Consider the following 21,732-nt stretch of genomic DNA (forward strand, 5'->3'; position numbering starts at 1 on the left):
TTGCACCCGTCTTGGGTGGAATACATTAGAGGCTTCCACTCTTCCCAATAAATGCATTTCTTATCTTATCACTTTGCTTTTCTCCCAAGGGTCTAGAATGTTTTCCATCCGAGTCCCAGACCTTAAGTTCACTCAGTTGCCCGTTATTTTCTCCTTTGAGAAATGAATACAATCGGCTGATACTTTTGAAATGAAGAGACAAACTTCTTGCAGCATCCTTCCCTATTCCTGGGATGTTCTGCAAGACATTCTGAAGGTGATCAGTCTTTTGCTCCACGGAGAAAGCCTTCGTCTTAGGCACATGAACTCTCTTAGAATGGAGGTGTTTTATAATAGCTTTCAATTCTCCAGGTAGATCTTGAGGATCATCAGCAAACACAAAATTCCTACTGTTCGTGATCTGCTCAAGATGGATTGCCTCAATCTTGCTTTCATATGGGCTTCTTCCTCTTATGTATCTCCTCCCCTCTGAAAGTGCTTTTCTATACTCTCTGTCCTCCTTTGCTTTTACAGAACTTCGATATTTACTTCTATTCACCACAAGAGAGATGCTGTTATTACACGCTCCAATATCATCTTTTTCAAGATCAAAGACATCCAGAGCATACACCGTTTCGTGGTCTTTGCACCTGACTATCTCTAAAGCTTTATTTTCAGAAAACCTATAGACAAATCTCTTGTCTTTTATTCTGCCCACAAAACTCTCCAGAGTTTGTGGAAATACAAAATAATAATCTGCAAATGCTGGATCAATACTCTCTGGAAACGAACTCTGAAGTGCCACCTCTGAGGATGTTTTTGGTTGAATGGTGTTGGATATGGAGCATGGAATGTCAAGAATCGTAATGGAGCTATCGGTGTCAAGAATATTCCCAGAAAACTTTTCACTTCCCGTACTGCTCCTTTCTAGACTCTCCATAAGGTTTGCATAGTGGTTATCCATTAGAAGCCCTGGAAATAACTCAATTTATTCTCAAAGATATGAAGGATGTCTATATAAGGAGTTTAACATATCCTCTTCTGCTGGTATTAAGATGAAGTTCCTTGGCCCTTGAAGGATTCAAATAAACCATCCTTACCATTTGGCCCACCTTGGCATCTGATGAGGGGTTCCACCATGTCACCATGCATTCTCCACTGCTATCTCTGACAAGGAGCCTAGTATACATGCTGATCCTTATATCATGGGATGAAAATATCCTTTGGGCCTTTTTTGCAAGCTCTTCTATCTTATCGAGCTCAGGCTCAAGATTCTCGGTTGTACAACTGTAGTTCTCTACCTTCACAAGATATTTCGTCTCGATAATCTTGGCAATCCTCCCCTCAATGCAACTAACAGGCCCTCCATCATTGCGAATGTCAGATATTCTTATCTTAAACCCTACTCTTTTTCTATAGCCAAGCCTTCTTCTGGAATGAACAACTTGGACTCCATTATGATGAAGTCTTAGAAAGGCACTTTCAGGATCAAAAATAGACATGAACTCACCTCCCCCAAGTTCTGCTCCAAAAATCTTGAGCTTGAGTCCAACACGTATCTCTTTTTTTTCTATCTTTCTTCGAAGAGGCTCATCATATAATGCATAAAGACTGTAATATCCATCAAATACCTCAATCCTCTCTTTGTCTATTCCAATGACCAAGAGAATCATGTATCTCCATGGTACCTCATCCCCCTCAACAATTCTCCGAAGTATGGAGTACTCGTTCTCTAACCTTACTTTGACTTGCTCTTCTATTCTATCTACAAGATCATCGAATTCCATCTTCTTTCTTCCAAAAAAGAAATAGATCCAGGACCAAGTAAACTGTGCAAATACTCGGTTTGCATCTTCTTTCACAAGTCTTCTTTTTATCTCTTCGTAGACTCTCTCAGGCCCCATATATTCGCTTTCGTCTTTAGATATATCATAAAACCTTGACAAAGTTTGCATATCCACCTTTTTTGCTGCCCCATCAAATGTCCTATATGCCGAGTCCATGCTTTCCTTTCTAACTTGAATCTTCTTTCTAGACCCTGTAGTAAATCCGGAAAATATTGTGTCTGAACCTGCATTTCCTGAATCCATATGTCTTACATGCAACTGATCTAAATCAAAGGACAAATGCTTTCGAGGAGAGTTTGTTATCTGATTTTCATAGCTATCCAATACATTGGAGCCTTGAGGAAAGGCTATATTCACATCCCCACATCCTTCTTCCTCGGGATTCTCTCGGATTCTTGATGAATCAGAGTTGAAGTCATAGAATGTTTGATTCCCTTGATCTACGGACTCGCAAGACTCTTCTTCTTTCGCTCTATTGTCCTCGTGGAGAGCATTATCGGAGCTGAAAAAAGCCATTTCGTCACAACTCATCTGGATCGAACCAAATCCGCTTGAAGAATCCTCGGATTCCCTGTTGTTACTGCTGCTTTGGAAGAAACTTTCAAATTCAACCTCTGAGTCTGCGTCCATGGGCAGAATGCAGGAGGGATCTTACAAAGATAAAATACAAAGTAACAATTTATTCTGTTCTAAGCCCAAACAGATTGTCTCTATCGTTGTTTAACAGGAACCAAACAGTTTTAAAGAAGTTTTCAGGAAGAATAAGAGATGTGTTTGACTTGGCTGTGTTTGGGTCATTATAATACGACACCTTCTCTATCTCCTTTGCATCCTTGATTCCCAATTCCGTCAATGGGAGAATATCGATGTCAGGCCCAGACCCCATTTCAGACCAGCTTTCCAAAAGGCTGACTCTTTCCAGAAGAGCTTTCTCCGTGAATGTGTCTAAATACTCCTCCTCCTTGATGTTAAGTGGATAAAAGTGACAGGACTTGTAGAACATCTTTCTAAGACTACTGCGGAATATAAATGTGATGAGAATAATCGGGAATAAAAGCATGGACAAATAAAACCTCTTATCTGAAGACATCTTTGCGAAGGTTGCTACCTGGAAGAATATAAGTGAAAACATTATATTCTGGCATGCAGAGTCCCAATACCCCCCTCCAGACTCGTACTCATTTCTGGAAGAATATAGAAACTCAGATTTGAATGCTAGGTAATTGCAGAAGTAGAAGAACGCCCCAAGAAGGAGGATGGGTGGGCAGATGACGGTGTAGACTATGGACATCGAGAAAACCGTCAGGCAGGATGGAAATATAGTTCCAAAGTCGAATGGGGGAGAAAACTCGGCGTCAAGCCTCTCCCTCCTTGTCTTTCTCCCTGTGAATGGAAAGATGATATAGTTTATCAGCAACGGCGCAGGCTTCAGTAGTGTTAGTGCTGTTCCCACCAAGGATCTTTGGATGATGGTGTTTGCAAAGAATACTGATGATTCCAGAGACTCGTTGCTAAACGCTCTGATGACATTGTATATCCTTTCGTTCCTGAACAGAACATCTGAGAAAAGTCTGTAGAAGCTTGTTGCAAAGAACACGGAAACAAACCCATTGAAGAAAAGGAAATTGCAGAGCTTTTCCATCAGTTTCTGCTGGAAATTCGAATATGAGTAGATGCCTTCCATGTTCACAAGTGCAGTTATGATTGTTGGAACAAACAACATCATGGAGTTATATATAAGTGGAAAAAGAATTCCTCGGAGCGAGTCGGTGATTGTTTCATGCTTGTCTAAGAATGAAGATATGAGCTTACTTTCCCTAAACATCTCCGAACTTACTAGGAGGGTGACAATATTGGCAACTATGGATGAGAATAGGACAATAAAGACTATGAAAAACACGGCTCCAAAAACACTATACATGTAATTGTCCACCTCACTGTTTGTTATGTTTTCCCAGATGACATCGTTTGGTGCAGGTGCATCCTCTGCTGTGACAGAGAATATCCTCGATCCTATTTGTGATTGCTTCACTATGTTTGCACTTCTTTGATCCTTGAAGGTGACAAACCCTCTTTTAGTTTTTGAAGGAAGATCTAAAGTAAAGTACATTTTGTACTTACCATAGTTGAGTATGTGGTGGAACGAAAAGAAACTAGCGTCTTGGGATATGTCTCCCCTCAGGAAAAGTGTGTTGTTGTGTGAGACAAGCTCCACAATCCTAATGTCCTTGTTCCTTGCCTCTTCGTTTCTTATGACCTCTTTTTCCTTGCTGATCCTCCCATTCACATTGTTTAGTTTTTCTAGATAGAAGCTTACCTTTGGGACGTCCTCCTTCAGTTTATTTTCAAACTGATTGGCTCCATTAAGGAATAGAACAATAAGCTGTCTTTTTTGTGAATTGTCAAAGACCCCTTCTATTTCGGCTTCCTCAACTGTTTTCAGAATATCCTCCTTGAACCCGCTTATGCTTTTCTTGCACTCCTCTTGGTTCTTTTCAGACCACTCGTTCATCCTTGCGAACTTCTCGTTAATTTCCTTCTCGATATTGTAAATGTAGCTATCCTTCTCACTATAAAGACTTTGCAGGGTATTGGTATCGTACACAAGCACACAATCATCAATCTCTCCAACTCCAAGGGAATTGATAAACTCAGAAAGGTCTGCATCGTTGCTTACATAGCTTGGGAGCCTTGAGAGGATTAGTGTTCTATTTGGAAGATTTATATACTCTGTAGACTTCTCTGCACTTCCAAGATTGTTCGACAGCTTTTTCAAGGTTATTATTGATGTCATTATTGCTGGATTCCGCAGATATGCCTGCCTAAGAACAATGTATCTTTTGTAATATATGAAAATGGAATACATTATGAAGGCAGACACAAGGTATACAACAGGTATGATGAGCCCATAGCTACCAGACTTTGGGTCCAGGCTCCCCAAAGAAAGTCTAACGAGCCACTGATCCGAGTTCTCTAATTTTCCCGTTGGTTTGTCCAAAACAAGTATCCTAGCGATGGAATAACAAAGAATGATAAGATGAAGAGAATTCTGTAAAGCATCTTCAATGTTTGCAACATCATGAATGCATCCAGGCCTATGATCGATAGAAGGACCGTGTCACTTACCGTCACAACTGGAATAATCCAGCTCAGAAACCCTGCGTAGTTGTAGCAGGGATGGGAAGGCCTATCCTTAACGTTTGGCGAGTAGAGCCACTTTGCTCTTTTCCTGAAAATGATATATACTATTAGGATACAAAATGTAATGAGCCCTTGGGACACAATGTTTGTTAGCACAGCATTATCCGCCCCCCGCAGTGGAGGCTTTTCAACCCCCTTCGCTATGTTATCCCTATCGACATCAGCCATCCCTGGTTGGGGACTAAAAATTTTATCTTTGTAGCCACCAATCAAAACCACGTGCATGCAGTTTCCAGTGAAGGCCCTTTCATTAAGGAGAAAGAAGTCAACCATTTGGATGGGATGTCCATAGGACCAAGGATAAGGGTACAAGGACCTGGTCGTTTAAATTTGGAGGGGGCCCGAGGGTAAATAATGCGGACGAAATTTGTAGCAGAAAAGTCGATAAGTCTTTGTGATATACAAAATGAAAAGCAAGCCAATGTTGTCACCATAAAAGAGAACGAAAGGATTCTTGTCCTGACTGCAGACGAAGAGGCTATTTTAAACAAGCAGAATATTGGAAATGACATATACTATGATGCAAAGAAAGCGTTTTTGCTAGGGGGGAGGAAGAAGCTAGAGGAGAGGCTTATATCCCTTGATCTGGACGATGAGCAGCGGTCAATTTTGGCAAGCCTGATAAGGAGTAAAGAAGCAAAGGAATGAATTTTGATCTTTTAATTGCGATTGATATTGAAAACACATATCTTATCTATACTTTACCTTAGAGCTTCTCTAATCTTTTCTTCCAAGCGTAGGGACTCTGCTTCTTTTGGCAAGTAGATTGTGCATGCAGCAATCGGCCTATGGATGCCACATGCTACACCAAGAGCGCTTTTAGAAGGGACATGAACAAAAGGAACGCCTTTATCTTCGCATATTATGGGCAAAAACGCTGTTATTTCTTGAGGCTCGGCATCGCATGCTATAACAACCAGAAGGGCTCTCCCTTTGTTGAGGCACTTCGTTGACTCGTTTATTCCTTTCCTTATGTTTCTTGACCTTGTCGCGTTCTGGATTAGTCTTAGTATGTTCTGCGCCTTCTCATCAGAGACTGGGGAGTATGTCTGAGTAGCCGTCATTGTGGGGGCAAAATTTTTGAAGTTTAGACACGCCCTTGATGAGCATAAAGTCAAAATACAACAAGGTGATGAAGGCCTTAACAATCCGCCAGAACGATCTATGGCTTTTACCAAAGCTGATAACTCCTTTGGAAAACAGCTTTCAGAGCGAGGCGATAAATGATGAGGAGATTTGCATTGTACCTTGCGAAGCTAACTTCCAACTTCCTAATATTTTCCTAAAGACAGGGCTGAATCCTGAGTACCAGAAGCTTATTGACACCAGTGGATGCAGCGAGGATTGGAACGATATCATTGAGGAGGCGATAGAAGCACTTGAAGAGATAGACTTGTCTAGCATCAATCACAATATTATGACAAAGAAATGCCTTGTTGATCAAGATACCCTCAACAGGCTAGTGTTTGAAAGATATGGACACATTTAGTTGCCATAAATGTACTTGATGATCTATTTTATATACGTTTTTGGAGGTTATTGGATGTGCCATAGATACTGAGATATATTTATTGGTGGGAATTTTCATTCTATTTGTTCCTATGATTAGATTGCTTGGTTGAATAACTACTCTTGGTGATGGGAACTTTCTAAAGATATAAAGATGAACTGGCGACAACTTATATGAATCTGGCTATAGAGGAACCTTCGAAAGTGATAAAAATGAGAGTGAACGGGGCCTGGCCCTCCAGACAGTCAAGACATGACAGAGCAGTTTCCCACATCAAGAAGAAGGAGAGTTCATCCCTGTATGGGGAAAAGTTGGTAGAAAGCATTGCACAGAAGAGGGCTGCATTTGATCCATGTGACGAAGAGAATTGTCCAGACGGTGCAATGTTTAACACAAAAGAGGTTTCCATCGACTTTTTTGATATGAACTCAGTTGAAAGAAAACAGCAAAGAGAGTGTAAAGTCGAGAGTGAAGGAACTAAGGAAGCATTGCACCCTTATGGGTATGAAATTGGGGAAGGTATTCTTGAAAGAAGCTTCATTGAGGGGATGCTAGAGAATGACATTAGAGTCAAGGATATAAAGTATGGAGAAGACCTCATATTTATATATTTCTTCACGGTAGAAGATTCCATATCATTTTACAGGCAGTTTCTGCCTTATGTTGAAATACATTTTTCTGAAACCTATGATTTTGAGCAAGCTGTACTGCTTTCCTCTTCTGAATGGGCTAATATTGCATTGTTGAGCATGCACAATTCTTCGAAAGAAAACTATACTTGCAGCTCGTCCTTTAACGAATGGCTGAAAACTAGCAATTCTTTGGAGAGCAAGTTCCCGAAACATGAGATACATCGGCATACAAAAGACAAAAGTCTTGCCTTCTTCCACAATACAGATCCAGAATTCGGTGAGTGGGATGGAGAGCTTTCGGAAAGAAATCTTTTTGAAAGGAAGATCGAGCATTTTACACACCTTAGAAACTTCTTCTCAAGAAGCGAAGTGAGAATTATGATCCAAAGCTTAGAGATGGGGAATGTTGATTTCGTGTTCAAGAACACCAAAGAGTTGGCTGTTGGAAACCAATCTAACAAAGTAATGCAAGAGGCAATAGGGCTACTTCCCGATGCAGGCATTGCACGAATTATTCAGAATCTTGGACATGACATTGCGCCCATAGCAGCAAACAAGCACGGGGCATATACTATTCAAATGCTTATCTCTGTATCAAAGACGCCACTAACTCAGAATCTACTATCGAAATACTTTAGAAAGTTTGGAGGATTTCTTATAACTCATGAGATCGGCAACTATGCCATCCAGAAGATACTCAGATTTGATCCAGATCTTGTATTTGAGCTTTTTATCTCAAACATTGGGGATATTGTAAAAAGTGAACTTGGAATAAAAGTCCTAAGAAGGTGTCTAGAGTTCTTCCCTGATAAGAAAGCCATATTGGCTCAGAAGGTTCGAGAGCATGGGAAGAACCTGAGCGTTCTGTTACTTTAAGTTGTATAAATTTATTCTTCTATCTACTCATGATTTTTGTCCTTATCTCAGAAACTATTCTTTTATGATAAGCTTCGTCAACAAATACTCGGGAGGGATTGATTTCTACAAGGGACTTTACACCTAGTGTTGTTTCCATCAGTAGAATTGCACCGTATACGTCGTTTTCTGTTACTTTTCCGGCGTTTAGAAGTTTCGAATGTGACTCTGCGAGTCTTGCGAGACTCTCTAGCATCCTGACTGTATTGAGCTCACTAGCACCCTCAGTCTTTCTTCTGTAATGGTAATAGCTTAGAAGGATGCTATTCAAATCATCGGGAATCGTACTACTTCTCTTTCTTGCAACGCTTATGTAGTTTCTTAAGACACCAGCGTCCCAATGCATTGACCCTTGCTTCTTATCTGTAAGCTCGGGTTCGGGCGTTCTGTTAAGAATCTTATCTACAACCAGCAAGTCATTCTCACTACTACCATCGTCAAATAGTCCAAATATAAGGTCAAACCTACTAATCAAAGGAGTCGGAATCATGATATTTTCTGAAATGCTCTTGTTGAAATTATACCTACGCCTTGTGCTTACTGCTGCAATAACAGAGCATCTAGTGCTCAATGAGGAAACAATTCCCGCCTTTGCTATACTAAGTGTTTGCTGCTCCATCGCCTCCAATAGTCCGTTTTTTTCATTGATCTTGAGCTTGCTAAATTCATCAATGCAGCAAAGCCCTGTATCTGCAAGCACTAGGGCACCAGCCTCCAATACCCATTCCTTTCCTTGCCTTACCGCACATGTTGTAAGGCCTGCTTGTGTGGTTCCCACTCCATTAGTTAAGATCGAAGGAGATAGAAGCCTCGTGCATGTCTTCAGGAGATGTGATTTCCCCGTTCCAGAGTCTCCGACCAAGAGAATATGCGAGTTAGATCTTACTCCACCTTTTTGTTCAGTATGGGATCCACTCGCTAAAGCTAGCAGAAGCCCGAGCTTGACATTTTCGAGCCCTTGTATCTCTTCACCAAATGAGCCTATAAGAAACAACCTTTTTTCGAAGTAACTGAGCTCATCCAATTTACTCATGAACGCCCTCCCAAGCGAATCATTCATAGACTCTTCATCTTGTTTGTGCACGGCAAGTGCATGCATGTATATAGAACTAGCCATCTGTTCCCCTATTTTGAATGACTTCCATTTCACAAGAATAGTCCCCGTTATCAGCAGCTTATCCCCTGGAAAGAATTTCCCTGCCAGATCCTCCTCAAGAACCACTTCTAATGTTTCTGACATCGAGTTAGGATTTCCTATGTCCTGTATTCTTATCTTCTGGCTTGGTATTGCCTCTCCAAAGCATCTGCGATCCTTCAAAAGTGATGAGCCACAGGATTCACAGAGCATCTTATTCCTTCTTTTTCCTGGAGAACATCTGTATGCCTTAACATTGCATTTCAGACATATCAGCTCACTGGTGACATTCCTTATCAAGGTTTCATAGGCTCTTATGACAGTTCCACTCACAGTAATGATCTTGTTGATGTCTTTGCTGTTACATGCTTTGTTTGTAAACAACGCATATGGAATCTTCTTAAAGGTCTTCTTATAGACATAAGGATGAGCTGAAACGCCCAGAACGATACCATTCGCCAGTTCGGGATTCTTCTCGCAAAGGCCAATCAGGTCCACTTCTTTTTCCAGAATCATATCCCTAGAAGCCTTCAAGCAGCAAAAATTTAAGATCTTTCTAAAGAGAGCGAGTAAGCATCCCCAGGAATTCACCAATGGAAGGCGAGAATTCTCGTTTACAAAGAGGTTCTGCGGTATTGCTTTGCAATAAGGGGACAGATATAAAAAGGGGAAAAGGAGCTATCTCTGATTGATGAATTCAAGCATAAAACAAAATAGAGGGGGAGCAATGAATGATGGAAGGCCAGCAAGAAAAGGTCCTTGATGCAGCAAATGTTGTGGAGGCAAAAGCAATGAGTGCAATAGATAATGTCGAGAAGTCAAGCCTTGGAAACTCTATTCCACTTGAGGTAAGTCTTCCTCTCCGAGAATTGACAAAGTATCTAATGCTTTTCACCATATTTGAGTCTATTCCTGTATACCTGATTTTTTGTGAAGGAAACAAGAACGAGTTTCTGCATTGGATCTCAAAAGGAACCGGGCTTATATTTCTCGTTATAGCCATTATAGCTGGAATATTAGATCTAGTTACCTTTTATGGTAAAATGTTCAATCTATACAAATTTGTGGTGCCAGCAACTCTTGCAAAAACTGCATTATCATTTCTTGTTGTGGTGTTTTCTAACATCAGCTCGATGTATGTGGTGTTTATAGCAATACTCTATTCCCTGAGGATAGCCTTGTTCGATGCATTATTTTTGTACTATCTTGCCATACTTCTGAGAAGAATCGAGTCTGATGACTACGACAATAACGGAGAAAGACTTAGAAAAGATGTGAGGGGAGAAAAAGTATGATTAAAGTCTTTATGATATGTATAAAGCCATTTAAAATCTAGTTCCCAATCTATTTGCATAACCTCGGGATGTTACAGGTTCTTCGAAATATTTAATATACTACATACAAGACACACTTATTGGGCCTTTATCAGCCCGGGTACCGCCCCATCCTCAAAGTCAAGGTGCTCTACACTTGTATCTTCCTCTTCAGGAACTATTATCCTTATTCTTTCAGCCGGGAGATTTCCTTGGTCTATTCTGAGTTCTTCTGCTATTCTACCCCACCAGAGAGCCAGCAAGGCATTCCTCTTGATTCCTATCCCCTGTTCGTAACATTCTGAAACCAAATATGCAGCAGAAACATTTTCTCTTGTAGCCGCTTTGAGACCGAGCTTAAACGCTAACCCATGATTCCTTTTGACTATATCCTCGAAGCCATTCAAAAACAAGGCCGAGAGCCTTAGCTGTGCATCTGGCTGCCCGAGATCTGCTGCCTTTGCATACCACTCTAAGGCCTTTACCATGTCCTTCTCCTGCCCCATATCCCCGTTTTCAAAGCATTTTCCAATTCTGAACTGGCAGTTGGGACAATCCAAAGAACCTCCCCTCAAGTAGAGTTTGAATGCATAGGAATCGTCTGGGGATACGATATCCGGCCCTTTGCCCCTTTCATAACATCTTGCAAGATCGTACAGGGCATATGGGTAGGTATATGTTGCTTTTCTTGCAGCCAATCTTAGGTAGAAATACCCTGTCTCAAGATCGCAATCATTTTCTATGTTGCCAAATAGGATTATTACTCCATAAGTATGCATTGCATCCACAAGCCCAAGCTTTGCAGCACATCTATAAAAGCATAATGCATTCTTGATGCTCCTCTTTTTTCCTATGCCTTTTTCATAACACTGCGCAACTTTGAAGGTTCCTATAGGACTTCCCAGCTGTGCAGATGTTAAGTAATGCCCAAATGCTTTTCTATAGTCTCTCCTCATTCCGAAAAGGCCTTTTTCATATGAGAGCCCCAGATAATAATGCATCTCTGGCTGGGACGTAAGATTCAATGGTTGGGCCATATGGCTAGAGGAACACTTGTCTAGTACCCCTTTTATGGACAGGCATTGCTTTTCCGTAAGATACCTGAGGGCCTTCTCCATTAGCAATGAATTTCCTGGAAAAACCTTTTTTGAGTCTCCTCTTTCGTCTTCCATCTTCCTAACATAATGTCCAAGAGCAACCAGAGCACCCGACACATCCTCTTCTGTATCGTCCTGTGACCCCCCAACTATCTCTTCCCCAATGCCACCCATCGACACAGACTTCGCTGCTGTCTCCATATTCTTTATTCTTCTTGGTTGAACCAATAGCTTTCCTAAGGAGAGATTCGTTACCGATGAAGTCAGAGCTGTGATCGAATGAGATTTGATTACTGAGCATCCTCCTTTGTATCTAGGAACTTTGATGCAAATAAAAGGGCATCCGATTCCCTGGAACTAATCTTTGCACAGAGTTTGTCCTGCAATTGATTTTATTCCGCATAAAAAAACCCAAGATGTTAAAGATCCGAGATTTTGAGTTTGTGAAGGTCGTGGGGGAAGGAGCCTTTGGGAAAGTATACCTAGTGAAACTCAAGAACAATCCATCATCCATGTTTGCAATGAAGATGCTTGATTTTGATGAAATCCTCAAGCAAAGATTGGCAGATCAACTTGAGAGCGAGATCTCAATTCTGAAGAGGCTTTATGGATGCCCGTTTATTGCAAAGCTATACTCGACTGATTTCCACTGTGGAAAGATAGGGCTCATTTTAGAGTATGTTGGAGGAGGAGAGCTGTTTTATTGGCTCAAGAAGTGTGGAAGGTTTGATGAGAAGATGACACGGTTTTATGCAGCAGAGATAGTTTCTGCCCTGAGGTTTATACATGGAAAAGGCATACTCTACAGAGATCTGAAGCCTGAGAATATATTGATCACATCTTCTGGGCATATAAAGTTGATTGATTTTGGATTTGCTGTTTATGAAAACGAGAGTATATACATGATTTCAGGGACACCAGAATACATGTCACCGGAAAAGTTAAGGAGTGAGGATGACGGGCGTGCAAGTGACTACTGGGGGCTTGGGGTTATTATTTATGAAATGTTGTGTGGAGACCCGCCGTTCTATGATGCAAGTGCAGACACGATATATCACAAGATACTTGAGTCTCAGGTTACTTTTCCCTCTTATGTAAGCCCTATAGCAAGAAGTTTGATAGCAGGGCTATTAGATAAAAGCAGAGCAACCAGGCTAGGAGCCAAAGGAATATGTGAAATAATGGGACATCCCTTTTTCAAAGGAATAGATTGGGAAGAGGTTGAGAATAAGAGGGTTCCGCCTCCGTTTGTTCCAAATCCAAGCATTCTTATGAACTTCTTGGAAGAGAATACTAAAGCCAAGGATATGAAAGGTATGGAGACAGTTGTTCTAAGGCCTTATAAGCATATTAAGCACTTTCAAAGAGACCAGGCTGCAAAAGGATTGTAAATTTGACATAAATCTATTTATTCTGTCTATTTTCTTGTTAACAACCCGTTTAAGAGCTAAAGGCACTGTTTCAGAATGCAATGGATGTTGTAGCCCAAGCCAACAACAACCTTTACAGGGTTATTGGTGTTATAGAGTTGTTTACATGTGTAGGGATGATGAAGAACTAATAAAATTTTGTTATAAATATATTCTTTTGGCAAGGGGGTAAGATGAGGACAGAAACCGGCGGTGGATCGAAGAAAACCTTCAAGACGATGAAGTTGGGGTTCCTAGGACTTGTTGGGATGGTTGTTGCGTACTATGTGCTTCTATTTATCTTTGGGATCAAGTACTTGGATCCTCAGTATTATGGGAGCTACTTCTATGCTTGGAGAGTGAACTTTGCAGACAAGCTGATGACGCATGGAAGATACAAACTCATCAAGAAGAACGAGCACCCGGACACTGAGGACAGGAAGAGGTTTTATAGGATTTCGCAGGATGAGTCTGGGCCGTATCTGATACGATTTGACCGACCAGAGCACTTTCCCCGTGGGCATGAGCATCAGTTCACGCTGAACTTCCCTGGATACGAAGACTTTCTGAAGATCCGGGAGAGGTTTATTGTTGAGACGGAGGGCCTGGAAGAGGACATGAATCTGAGCCACTCTGATCTGATGGAGCGAATGAAGAAGAAGAAGGAGGGAGGAGGAATGTTTTTTGCAGACTACCGTGGGAAGTCCATCAGTGAGATGCAGAAGATATTGTTTCCAAACAACAACTCCGAGGGGAATCCATGGTTCACTGTAAGCAACATACTTATCAAGACCATATCGAGTATTATGTCCAGCGACGAGGAGAAGAGAAAGGGATATTTGTTTGATGGAGAAAAGATTGGAGACGACCTGATGAAGAATATCAGAGATGCGCTTGAGGCGCTTGATGAGAGTGCTGGAGATGGAGATGTTCTACTTTCTGAGAAGATATCTGATTCTGACATCAACAAGTTCTTTATCAACAACGGCAAGGTGTCTGCAACACCGTATGAAACGTTTGCTTACTCAAGAGCATACTATCTGTTCAATTTCTTGACTGCAGGAATTGAGTTCAAGTCCCAAAAGCTTGCGGAGCTGAGGAGCGAGTCTTCTTCTGATGACAACGAGTTCCGGGAGGCACGAATGGACTACACAGCCAACCTGTTTGCCAGAATATTCTCCAGCATATATCCTAACCAGCACAGAAAGGATGTCAGCAGTATTGGGACCCTTGAAAAGATAAGGAACTACTACAGCCCAAAGATGGTTGTTGATGAGAAGAAGGAGGTAGATGAGGCAGACCTTGAGCTCATTCAGAAGAGCTTCTCAAATCCATTAAGAGTTCCTGCATGATCATAATAAAAGAGGGTTTTCTACCTATATTTGATTTAATCGAAATCCTTTGTTTTAGGCTCAGCATCTTCATAATATTGCACAGCATTGTCTATGCAGTAGATTAGTTCTTCAATATATTCTTCTTTGTTCCAATCCAATGGATAGAAGTTCAACATGTTATTCTCTGCGACAAAGCTTAACATTCTTTTGCACAATCCTGAATACCTCCCTGTTCCAATCAATGCCGAGAGGTCTTCGTTTGGCGTATAAAACATATCCAGATCCTCGTTCTTGATCAAGTCCATTTTTGAAATCACGTTGATGCAGGGAACATTCATCCTTGCCATTGAAATAAGTGCACAAAAGCATCCATTTATATACTTGTTGATGTCGACCAGATACTGAGATTCCATCACATAGACAATCCCACATCTAAAGTAGCGGCTTACATAATCAATGATTTTGGGCATTATCTCTGAATGTACAAATAGCTCTATCTGCCCAGGGCAATCAAAGATGAGGAAGGAACCCTCAAGGTCTTCCAATTCCAATTCACTGATGTTTTCATAAAGCTCTTCCAATGCAACCAACAGCCCTCCATTCGGTCCATAGCCGTATTCTTCCATGACATCACCAACCGTAATGAAGTCTCTAAGGTCTAAGGCATAGTTATCACTGGTGGAGATTTGTGCAGGGTCCAGGTTTATCACCCTGTAGCTTCTGCCTATGCTTTCCCCATGCTCCTGGATGTTCCTACAAAAGGTTGATTTCCCTGATCCAGCTGGCCCAAAGACAAAAATAGCATACCCCATCCTGGCCTTCTATGAGAAAAGTTAATAAAGCTATTCATTCAGATCCAAATGTCGAAGAGCTTCTACTCTCTCTTCAAATAGAGAACGAATCCCTTGAAGAAAACTCGGGATCAGAAGAAGTCTCGGAAGATTCACATGAATCCTTGGATGAAGTAGAATATAGGGTCATAGGGGGGTCAAGATGGAACAGCTTCTGTGAAATGGACTTTGATGCAAAGGCTTTGAAGGACAAAGGAGAGTATAAAGTCACAAGGGGCCCTTTGCCTTTCTCGTTGTTTGAGTTTATTGGAGACAAAGGGAACACAGAGTCAACCATCGTTACAGACCAGAAGCTTTCCATTGAGGGAGGAAGATATGATTATGGTTTCACTCCTTCGGATCTAAAGCAATACAGAATCAAGAGGAAAAAGAAAACGAAGAAGGTGTGCCCCAACTGGGAGGATATCTCTGAGAAAAAAAGGAATGAGCCCAAGAGAATATGTGTTAGGTCCTTAAGATTGAAGAATAAAAGATGAAGGAAAGTATTAAACCAGCATTTTCAATTGTTTGCCAGTAGGCCTTGCTATGTGATATTCCTTGGCTTAATAATCCTATTCATTGAAATAGCTCCAAGGGCAATGAATATGATGGTAATGAGAAGAAGTATTCCTGTGGATACAGTGTATCTAACTCTCTTGAATCCATACATGTTCAGAGCCTCCTTTCCATTAGAAATGCATCTCTCAGAATCTTTACATTCAAAGATTAGGCCCTCGAGCTGAGTCTGTAGGACTGTTTCAAAAGCATAGTATACGGGGGATATCCATATGGCCCATCTAATGAATCCTGGAATCGACCCTGGATTAACAAACGTTCCCCCAAGCATTGTAAATGTCATGACTATTGTAGATGCAAGTATTTGTGCATGTATAAGTGTCTTGGTGTAGAGTGAAACTATAATTCCAAATGATGTGGAAAAAAGCACAACCACCGCAAAGATGAATACAAAGAATGCAAACCTAAAAAGATCTGGATTGAGCCCCACAATCCAGTACACACCAGCAATATAAAGAATGCTGGGTACACCAGAGACGCAAAGGGTGGATGCCATATTGGCAAAGTACGATGTGATTGCACCATACATCCCCGCACAAACCTCCCTTTTAAGTGCCTTCTTGTGAGAGGAAATAAATATTATTGAAATGAATGCTGCCTTCTCAAAGGACGACATGACTATGAATGACAAAATCCCAAATCTGTCTTGAATACCCTTTTGTGTATAGTCTAGCCTGTAGTAAACGAAAACAAGAAATGATAAGGTTGTAAACTTTTGTATACTTAAGATCTTCATAAGTCCATGACTTCTAGAGAAGTCAGACAGGTTTCTTTCAAAGACCAGAAAAAAGCTCTGGATAGATTTTCTAATCACAATAGGAAACTCTGTCTTCTTTATTATCGATGATACTACCAAAGGCTCTATTCTTTTCCAGGACATCTTTAATTTTGCTATTCTACAAAGTGATGCTCTCTCTGACTCTGGAGTTGTTGTATCCATGGATAAGACCTCCATGAAGAAGTCCGCTGATTCTGTATGCTTTTTAAAGTCGTACCCGCATCCTTCAAAGAAAATCATGCATTCCTTAAGACTTCCATTGAATACGATCTCTCCTTGACAGATCATCATGACCTTGTCAAAGAACGGCAGTATCTCTTGAGGAAGCCTTTGAAATGAAATCATGATTCCTTTCCCCCGATGCTTTAGATCCATAAGGATCTTTAATATATGAATGATATTGAATGAATCAAGATCATTGGTGACTTCATCTATGATCAATATAGAAGGCCTTTTTGCAAGAGTTATTCCTAAAGAAAGTCTTACCCGTTCTCCTGTTGATATCGAGCTGATTGGAGTGTACGCAACCCTGGAAAGCCCTAGGCTTCGAATTAGCCCAGATACCTCCTCGCCCACAGCCATTCCTGGACTTAGTCCTCTTGATATCATCACTGCAAACCTTAGAGTTTCCTCAACGGTCTGGGTCTCATATGAATGGAGATGCTCTCCTACAAATCCTACAGCACGCTCCCATACCTTCGTATTAACAAGGTGGCCATTAAGAAGAATCTCTCCTGTCACCCTTAGCCCATCCATAGGTTTTCCTACTATAGCATTCAGCATTGTTGTCTTTCCTGCCCCGCTTACGCCTACAAGCACAGTCATTTCAGAGGGCTTTACCTTTCCTTGAGCTCTTTTGACTATTGCCTCCTTAAAAGGCTTATCTGACTCAACGGTTATGTTTCTCCACACAATTTCTACTTCCACATCTTCTAGATCCATGGGTGCCTAGGTGTATCAATTAATAAGATTCCTAGATCCTTTGCACAAGCTAGCAGCCCTCTTGCTAAATACTCCTTAGAACGGAGTTAGAAAGAGCTTCCATTATAATGCCCACGAAGATCTGATTCTTTGTCTTAATATCCAAAGGTTTGTTTATCCTAGAATGAAGAGGTCAATCAAGGTTTGTCATTCCAAAACACATGGGTTTCCATTGGCAGAGAATATATCTCATCACGAACTTCGAATAGACCACAATGTTCTTTCAACACTAAAGCTATCACTACTTCCAGGGTCTTATATAAGAGTCGAGCTTTTTCCCACACCTAAGAGTATCTTCATCAATGACTCTTTCAACATGATTGATGTCTACTCTGTGTACAAGGACGGGGTATTATTCTTCAACCAGAAGCCGATTCCATGGGAGTCCGATGGACAGATATCCTGGGAGAAGTATAAAGAAAAGTTGATAATCTATGTTTCAGAGACGCTAGCCCATGGCATGGAGTATATAGAGGGACTGAATGATCGTTATGTGTTCTATACAAAATATAACCTTCTAAATCCTATCAATGTAAATCAATGTAGAAAGGAATTACAGAAACTCTCCAGAGAGTTTGAACTTATGAATAGAATAGAAGGATTACAGCTGTCTACACCAAAAGAAGTTGGAAAACCTTTTGTTGAGGAAGCATACGATGTGCTTCTGTCCTACAGAGGAAATCCAGATTTGGGAATCAGGTTTATTCTGGAAGCAATAGATGTGCTGCCGTTTTTTACCATCACAAAAATGGCTAAGAGTATTGTCAAGGCAAGAAGATATCAAGCTGTATTACTGTACTATAGAGTGTATCTAAAGTCTCTAGAAAAGGAAAGGTACAGGACTGCATTTTTGTTTGGTATAAGTGCGGCAAGGCTTCTCAAGCAGGGGACAAGCATAGGGCTTGAGGAGACAATAAAGCTAGAGATACCTAGGTGTGTCAAAGAAAGAAATTGGAGAATGGTACTTAGGGATGTAATGAACAAAATAGAAGTGCTGGACTCATCCAAGTATGGAACAAATCCATATAGGTTGTTTGATGTTGATGGAAGTGAGTTTACTGTTGGAACTGTGGAGTTAGCCCAATCCGATATTGTTAAGCGCTCTGGGAATACTGTGTTGTTTGATGGAGAAAATACAAAGGTATATTTCACAGATCGATTTAGAATCAAGATTACATTCTCTAGAATATCCCATACCAGCCTCCACGGGATATTGGCAAGTACTATAAGTGCATCCAGGATATTCATACCTATATACAAGACTCTGTATGAAAGCCCAGCGACTGTCAATGTGTTTTTCAATTTCTCTCAGCTATTGATTGAGAATGAAGCCGATGAGGCTGAGATAAGGCTGGAAGAGTTGATTTTCTCTGGTAGGATTATCGTGCCTATTGACTTGGCAATTACCTGGGTGAGGAAAAAGAGCACCATATGGGTCAAGAGTGTTAGCCCGGTTGACGAGGATGGAAGAGTCACTTTTTTACTTGCATTGTCTAATTTAAAAGGGTTTGAGTCTAGCGTGCTTGGTCCAGATGTTGTAGAAAGGAAAGGCTGTGTAGTTGCTGTTTCTTCGCACCTCTCCCAGAGATCTAAAACATGCTTACACCATGAGATTTCAGAAAATATATTTGAGACATTCGAGCTCGTTTATTAACTGTAACATTGATGGGAACAACTTCATTAAATAACATATTTACTTGCTTTCATCAAAATCCCACCCAGACTTTCTTTCTCCCAATCTCTTCTCTGCTAGCTTGATATTCTCAGTAAATTCGATTTGCCCAGGCTTGGTAAAGAAGGGCTTGGCTTCATGTGGATACTCCATCTCTTCCTTAGAAAACATAAAGTCCTCCACAATATCCTCAACCGTATCCTCAGAAACGTCAATGTCCTCCTCTTCTATTACCTCACAATCACTAGGTTCTTTTTCTGTATGGCCCTCAGGACCAAAGAAAGCTTTGCTCTGGGCTTTTTTCATAAACTTCTTTTTAAGATTCCTCAGTATCCTCTTATTTATCTTTAGCATGTCACGATTGTGTTTTTTGGTAGGTGCTTCATAGTCTTCATCAGACGACGCAATGAATGACAGATCATCAGGATCTCCTTCATCTGCATCAAGAGAGTTCCCTTCATCCCCAGATACACAGGCCTCCACATCTACAAATCTTTCAGGTCTCCTAAGGTTTGCATTAGGCTTACACCTTCCTGTATCTAAGCTTGATGGAGGAGAATGAGGTGTCTTGGAGTATTGAGTTCGGTCTTCATCACAAACACCTTTTTCCTCTAATGATATTGAATATTCACCATCAGTCAACATCCCACTGATACCATCCATAGAAGTATCATGTCTGTGCTTGATGAATAACAGGCCTTCCTCAGTTTCTCTTTTTCCAAGTATCTTGTTGGTTATTCTTTTCTGGACCTCCCGGGCAATCAGCTCTTTCAGAATATGCTTTCGATGCTCTTCATATAATGCCATGGCCTGAGATCTTGTGTAAGTGCATGGCCTTCTGCCTGGAGAATCGCTTTCCAGGAATTCTACTTCCCCCTTCATGCCTGGAGAAGGATAGCGATAAAAACAAATAAAAAGGCTCCCTTATGATTGATGAATTGAAGAACATAGTAGGAAGCAAAGAGGCAACCCTTGAGGAGAAGGAAGAGGCAGTTCTTGAGATCTTTAGGGTCCTCATTTCAAAAGGAGATTATCACGAAATAGGGTGTGTCATCATGTCGTTGAAGGGGGTTTGGGAAGACATAACAACTCCTCGGATCACCAAGATCATAAGAAGGCTTTTTGAAATGATTCCATATTCTCAAGACAACTTCGAGCATGTCTTGAAGCTCCTTACTGTTCTTGTGGAATGGGCAGACAAAGAAAACAAGAAGATGCTTCGCCTTGATCTTGAGTGCAAGAGGATATATGCCCTACTGAAGACAGAAAAGTATTCGGAGGCGTTAGCACAGATAGGTCCTGTAGCCCATGAGCTTAAGAAGTATGATGATAAGATCAATCTTATAACTCTATATGTATACGAGAGCAAAGCTTTCTATGAGATAAAGAGCATCTCAAAGTCAAAGTCATCTCTAACATCAGCAAGGGTCTTGGCTGTTTCTGCATATTGTCCGCCACAGCTTCAGGCACAAATAGATCTTCTAAGTGGAATCTATATATGTGACGAGAGGAACTACGGTGTGGCATCCTCTTACTTTATAGAAGCGCTTGAAGGTTTTACATTAGGGAAGATGCCTTCTGAGGCCTGTGTATCGTTGAGGTATCTTATCTTATCCAAAATCATGGCTGGCAAGAGAGAAGAGATCAATACTGCGATGAAGAATAAGAACACCTTCAAGCACCTAGATGATGAGGTCATTAAAGTCTTACTTAGGGTCAGCGATAGTTTTGGAAACAGGGACTTGAGGTCATATAGCGATGTCCTACAACGCTATGCCGAACAGCTACGTTGTGATTCATTTGTCTGGAGTCATTTACAGTACCTATATGATGTTCTCCTTGATAGGAACATAATCAAGATAATTGAACCTTACTCTGTTGTTCGGATCAACTTCATAGCTGATGTATTAGGGTTTGAAGCAGACATTATTGAGAAGAAGCTCAGAAAGATGATATTGGACAAGGTTGTTGACGGTACTCTTGATCATATAGATGAGTGTTTAATCCTGCATGGAGAACGACCTGACAATTTCTTTGCAGATGAATGTATGAAGCAAGCCAAGGCACTGGACTGTATAGTCTCTTCCCGCCATTAAAGTTTCTTTCTGTGATTTTTGCTCTTGATTTACCCATGGCCATGTCCTATGCTCCAGACAGAGCTTCGGGGAAGATCAAGTTGTTTTTCAAGGCCATGGGCCAAATGGTTCCTGTTAAGGCGGTGTATGGAGATACCGTGCTGGAAACAGCACACAAGAACGGTGTGAATCTTGAAGGAGCCTGCGAAGGAAACCTAGCATGTTCAACATGCCATGTAATTCTAGAGGAGTCTCTGTATAAAAGGCTCGGAGAGCCCTCTGATAAAGAGTATGACCTCATAGATCAAGCGTTTGGAGGTACAAGCACTTCAAGATTGGGATGCCAGTTAAAAGTAGACAAAAATTTCGAGAATGCTGTTCTCACGATTCCTAGAGCTACGAAGAACATGGCTGTGGACGGATTTAAGCCTGAACCTCATTAAGTAGA

General features: G+C 41.1%; 19 protein-coding genes across 19 annotated transcripts; 9 read left to right on the top strand and 10 right to left on the bottom strand.

The window, feature by feature from the left end:
* Positions 1-25: 25 nt before the first annotated feature.
* EROM_070370 (putative vesicular transport protein) lies at positions 26-919 on the bottom strand (the record flags this gene model as incomplete). The annotated part of the gene is made up of 1 exon (XM_009266510.1): positions 26-919. The coding sequence occupies one exon, from the start codon at positions 917-919 to the stop codon at positions 26-28; it is 894 nt and encodes a 297-aa protein (XP_009264785.1).
* Positions 920-992: 73 nt separating this feature from the next.
* On the bottom strand, positions 993-2,456 carry EROM_070380 (putative integral membrane protein; the record flags this gene model as incomplete). The annotated part of the gene is made up of 1 exon (XM_009266511.1): positions 993-2,456. One exon carries the CDS (start codon positions 2,454-2,456, stop codon positions 993-995), a length of 1,464 nt encoding a protein of 487 aa, XP_009264786.1.
* Positions 2,457-2,505: 49 nt separating this feature from the next.
* EROM_070390 (putative integral membrane protein) lies at positions 2,506-4,692 on the bottom strand (the record flags this gene model as incomplete). Its single annotated transcript, XM_009266512.1, has 1 exon — positions 2,506-4,692. The coding sequence occupies one exon, from the start codon at positions 4,690-4,692 to the stop codon at positions 2,506-2,508; it is 2,187 nt and encodes a 728-aa protein (XP_009264787.1).
* A 107-nt stretch (positions 4,693-4,799) lies between these two features.
* Positions 4,800-5,300, bottom strand: EROM_070400 (putative integral membrane protein; the record flags this gene model as incomplete). The annotated part of the gene is made up of 1 exon (XM_009266513.1): positions 4,800-5,300. One exon carries the CDS (start codon positions 5,298-5,300, stop codon positions 4,800-4,802), a length of 501 nt encoding a protein of 166 aa, XP_009264788.1.
* Positions 5,301-5,728: 428 nt separating this feature from the next.
* Positions 5,729-6,091, bottom strand: EROM_070410 (50S ribosomal protein L7Ae; the record flags this gene model as incomplete). The annotated part of the gene is made up of 1 exon (XM_009266514.1): positions 5,729-6,091. One exon carries the CDS (start codon positions 6,089-6,091, stop codon positions 5,729-5,731), a length of 363 nt encoding a protein of 120 aa, XP_009264789.1.
* A 38-nt stretch (positions 6,092-6,129) lies between these two features.
* On the top strand, positions 6,130-6,516 carry EROM_070420 (hypothetical protein; the record flags this gene model as incomplete). The annotated part of the gene is made up of 1 exon (XM_009266515.1): positions 6,130-6,516. One exon carries the CDS (start codon positions 6,130-6,132, stop codon positions 6,514-6,516), a length of 387 nt encoding a protein of 128 aa, XP_009264790.1.
* Positions 6,517-6,710: 194 nt separating this feature from the next.
* Positions 6,711-8,045, top strand: EROM_070430 (hypothetical protein; the record flags this gene model as incomplete). The annotated part of the gene is made up of 1 exon (XM_009266516.1): positions 6,711-8,045. The coding sequence occupies one exon, from the start codon at positions 6,711-6,713 to the stop codon at positions 8,043-8,045; it is 1,335 nt and encodes a 444-aa protein (XP_009264791.1).
* A 19-nt stretch (positions 8,046-8,064) lies between these two features.
* Positions 8,065-9,735, bottom strand: EROM_070440 (DNA replication licensing factor Mcm7; the record flags this gene model as incomplete). Its single annotated transcript, XM_009266517.1, has 1 exon — positions 8,065-9,735. One exon carries the CDS (start codon positions 9,733-9,735, stop codon positions 8,065-8,067), a length of 1,671 nt encoding a protein of 556 aa, XP_009264792.1.
* A 215-nt stretch (positions 9,736-9,950) lies between these two features.
* EROM_070450 (hypothetical protein) lies at positions 9,951-10,514 on the top strand (the record flags this gene model as incomplete). Its single annotated transcript, XM_009266518.1, has 1 exon — positions 9,951-10,514. The coding sequence occupies one exon, from the start codon at positions 9,951-9,953 to the stop codon at positions 10,512-10,514; it is 564 nt and encodes a 187-aa protein (XP_009264793.1).
* Positions 10,515-10,630: 116 nt separating this feature from the next.
* Positions 10,631-11,830, bottom strand: EROM_070460 (hypothetical protein; the record flags this gene model as incomplete). Its single annotated transcript, XM_009266519.1, has 1 exon — positions 10,631-11,830. One exon carries the CDS (start codon positions 11,828-11,830, stop codon positions 10,631-10,633), a length of 1,200 nt encoding a protein of 399 aa, XP_009264794.1.
* A 215-nt stretch (positions 11,831-12,045) lies between these two features.
* Positions 12,046-13,020, top strand: EROM_070470 (cAMP-dependent Ser/Thr protein kinase subunit; the record flags this gene model as incomplete). The annotated part of the gene is made up of 1 exon (XM_009266520.1): positions 12,046-13,020. One exon carries the CDS (start codon positions 12,046-12,048, stop codon positions 13,018-13,020), a length of 975 nt encoding a protein of 324 aa, XP_009264795.1.
* A 212-nt stretch (positions 13,021-13,232) lies between these two features.
* EROM_070480 (hypothetical protein) lies at positions 13,233-14,390 on the top strand (the record flags this gene model as incomplete). Its single annotated transcript, XM_009266521.1, has 1 exon — positions 13,233-14,390. The coding sequence occupies one exon, from the start codon at positions 13,233-13,235 to the stop codon at positions 14,388-14,390; it is 1,158 nt and encodes a 385-aa protein (XP_009264796.1).
* A 35-nt stretch (positions 14,391-14,425) lies between these two features.
* EROM_070490 (putative ATP binding protein) lies at positions 14,426-15,184 on the bottom strand (the record flags this gene model as incomplete). The annotated part of the gene is made up of 1 exon (XM_009266522.1): positions 14,426-15,184. One exon carries the CDS (start codon positions 15,182-15,184, stop codon positions 14,426-14,428), a length of 759 nt encoding a protein of 252 aa, XP_009264797.1.
* Positions 15,185-15,195: 11 nt separating this feature from the next.
* On the top strand, positions 15,196-15,699 carry EROM_070500 (hypothetical protein; the record flags this gene model as incomplete). Its single annotated transcript, XM_009266523.1, has 1 exon — positions 15,196-15,699. One exon carries the CDS (start codon positions 15,196-15,198, stop codon positions 15,697-15,699), a length of 504 nt encoding a protein of 167 aa, XP_009264798.1.
* Positions 15,700-15,746: 47 nt separating this feature from the next.
* Positions 15,747-17,498, bottom strand: EROM_070510 (ABCG transporter; the record flags this gene model as incomplete). The annotated part of the gene is made up of 1 exon (XM_009266524.1): positions 15,747-17,498. One exon carries the CDS (start codon positions 17,496-17,498, stop codon positions 15,747-15,749), a length of 1,752 nt encoding a protein of 583 aa, XP_009264799.1.
* Positions 17,499-17,661: 163 nt separating this feature from the next.
* EROM_070520 (hypothetical protein) lies at positions 17,662-19,191 on the top strand (the record flags this gene model as incomplete). The annotated part of the gene is made up of 1 exon (XM_009266525.1): positions 17,662-19,191. One exon carries the CDS (start codon positions 17,662-17,664, stop codon positions 19,189-19,191), a length of 1,530 nt encoding a protein of 509 aa, XP_009264800.1.
* A 39-nt stretch (positions 19,192-19,230) lies between these two features.
* Positions 19,231-20,091, bottom strand: EROM_070530 (hypothetical protein; the record flags this gene model as incomplete). The annotated part of the gene is made up of 1 exon (XM_009266526.1): positions 19,231-20,091. The coding sequence occupies one exon, from the start codon at positions 20,089-20,091 to the stop codon at positions 19,231-19,233; it is 861 nt and encodes a 286-aa protein (XP_009264801.1).
* A 44-nt stretch (positions 20,092-20,135) lies between these two features.
* Positions 20,136-21,305, top strand: EROM_070540 (26S proteasome regulatory complex component; the record flags this gene model as incomplete). The annotated part of the gene is made up of 1 exon (XM_009266527.1): positions 20,136-21,305. One exon carries the CDS (start codon positions 20,136-20,138, stop codon positions 21,303-21,305), a length of 1,170 nt encoding a protein of 389 aa, XP_009264802.1.
* Positions 21,254-21,727, top strand: EROM_070550 (adrenodoxin; the record flags this gene model as incomplete). The annotated part of the gene is made up of 1 exon (XM_009266528.1): positions 21,254-21,727. The coding sequence occupies one exon, from the start codon at positions 21,254-21,256 to the stop codon at positions 21,725-21,727; it is 474 nt and encodes a 157-aa protein (XP_009264803.1).
* Between the last annotated feature and the right edge of the window lie 5 nt (positions 21,728-21,732).

Source organism: Encephalitozoon romaleae, chromosome VII, assembly GCF_000280035.1.
Source record: "Encephalitozoon romaleae SJ-2008 chromosome VII, complete sequence".
Taxonomy (NCBI): domain Eukaryota; kingdom Fungi; phylum Microsporidia; family Unikaryonidae; genus Encephalitozoon; species Encephalitozoon romaleae.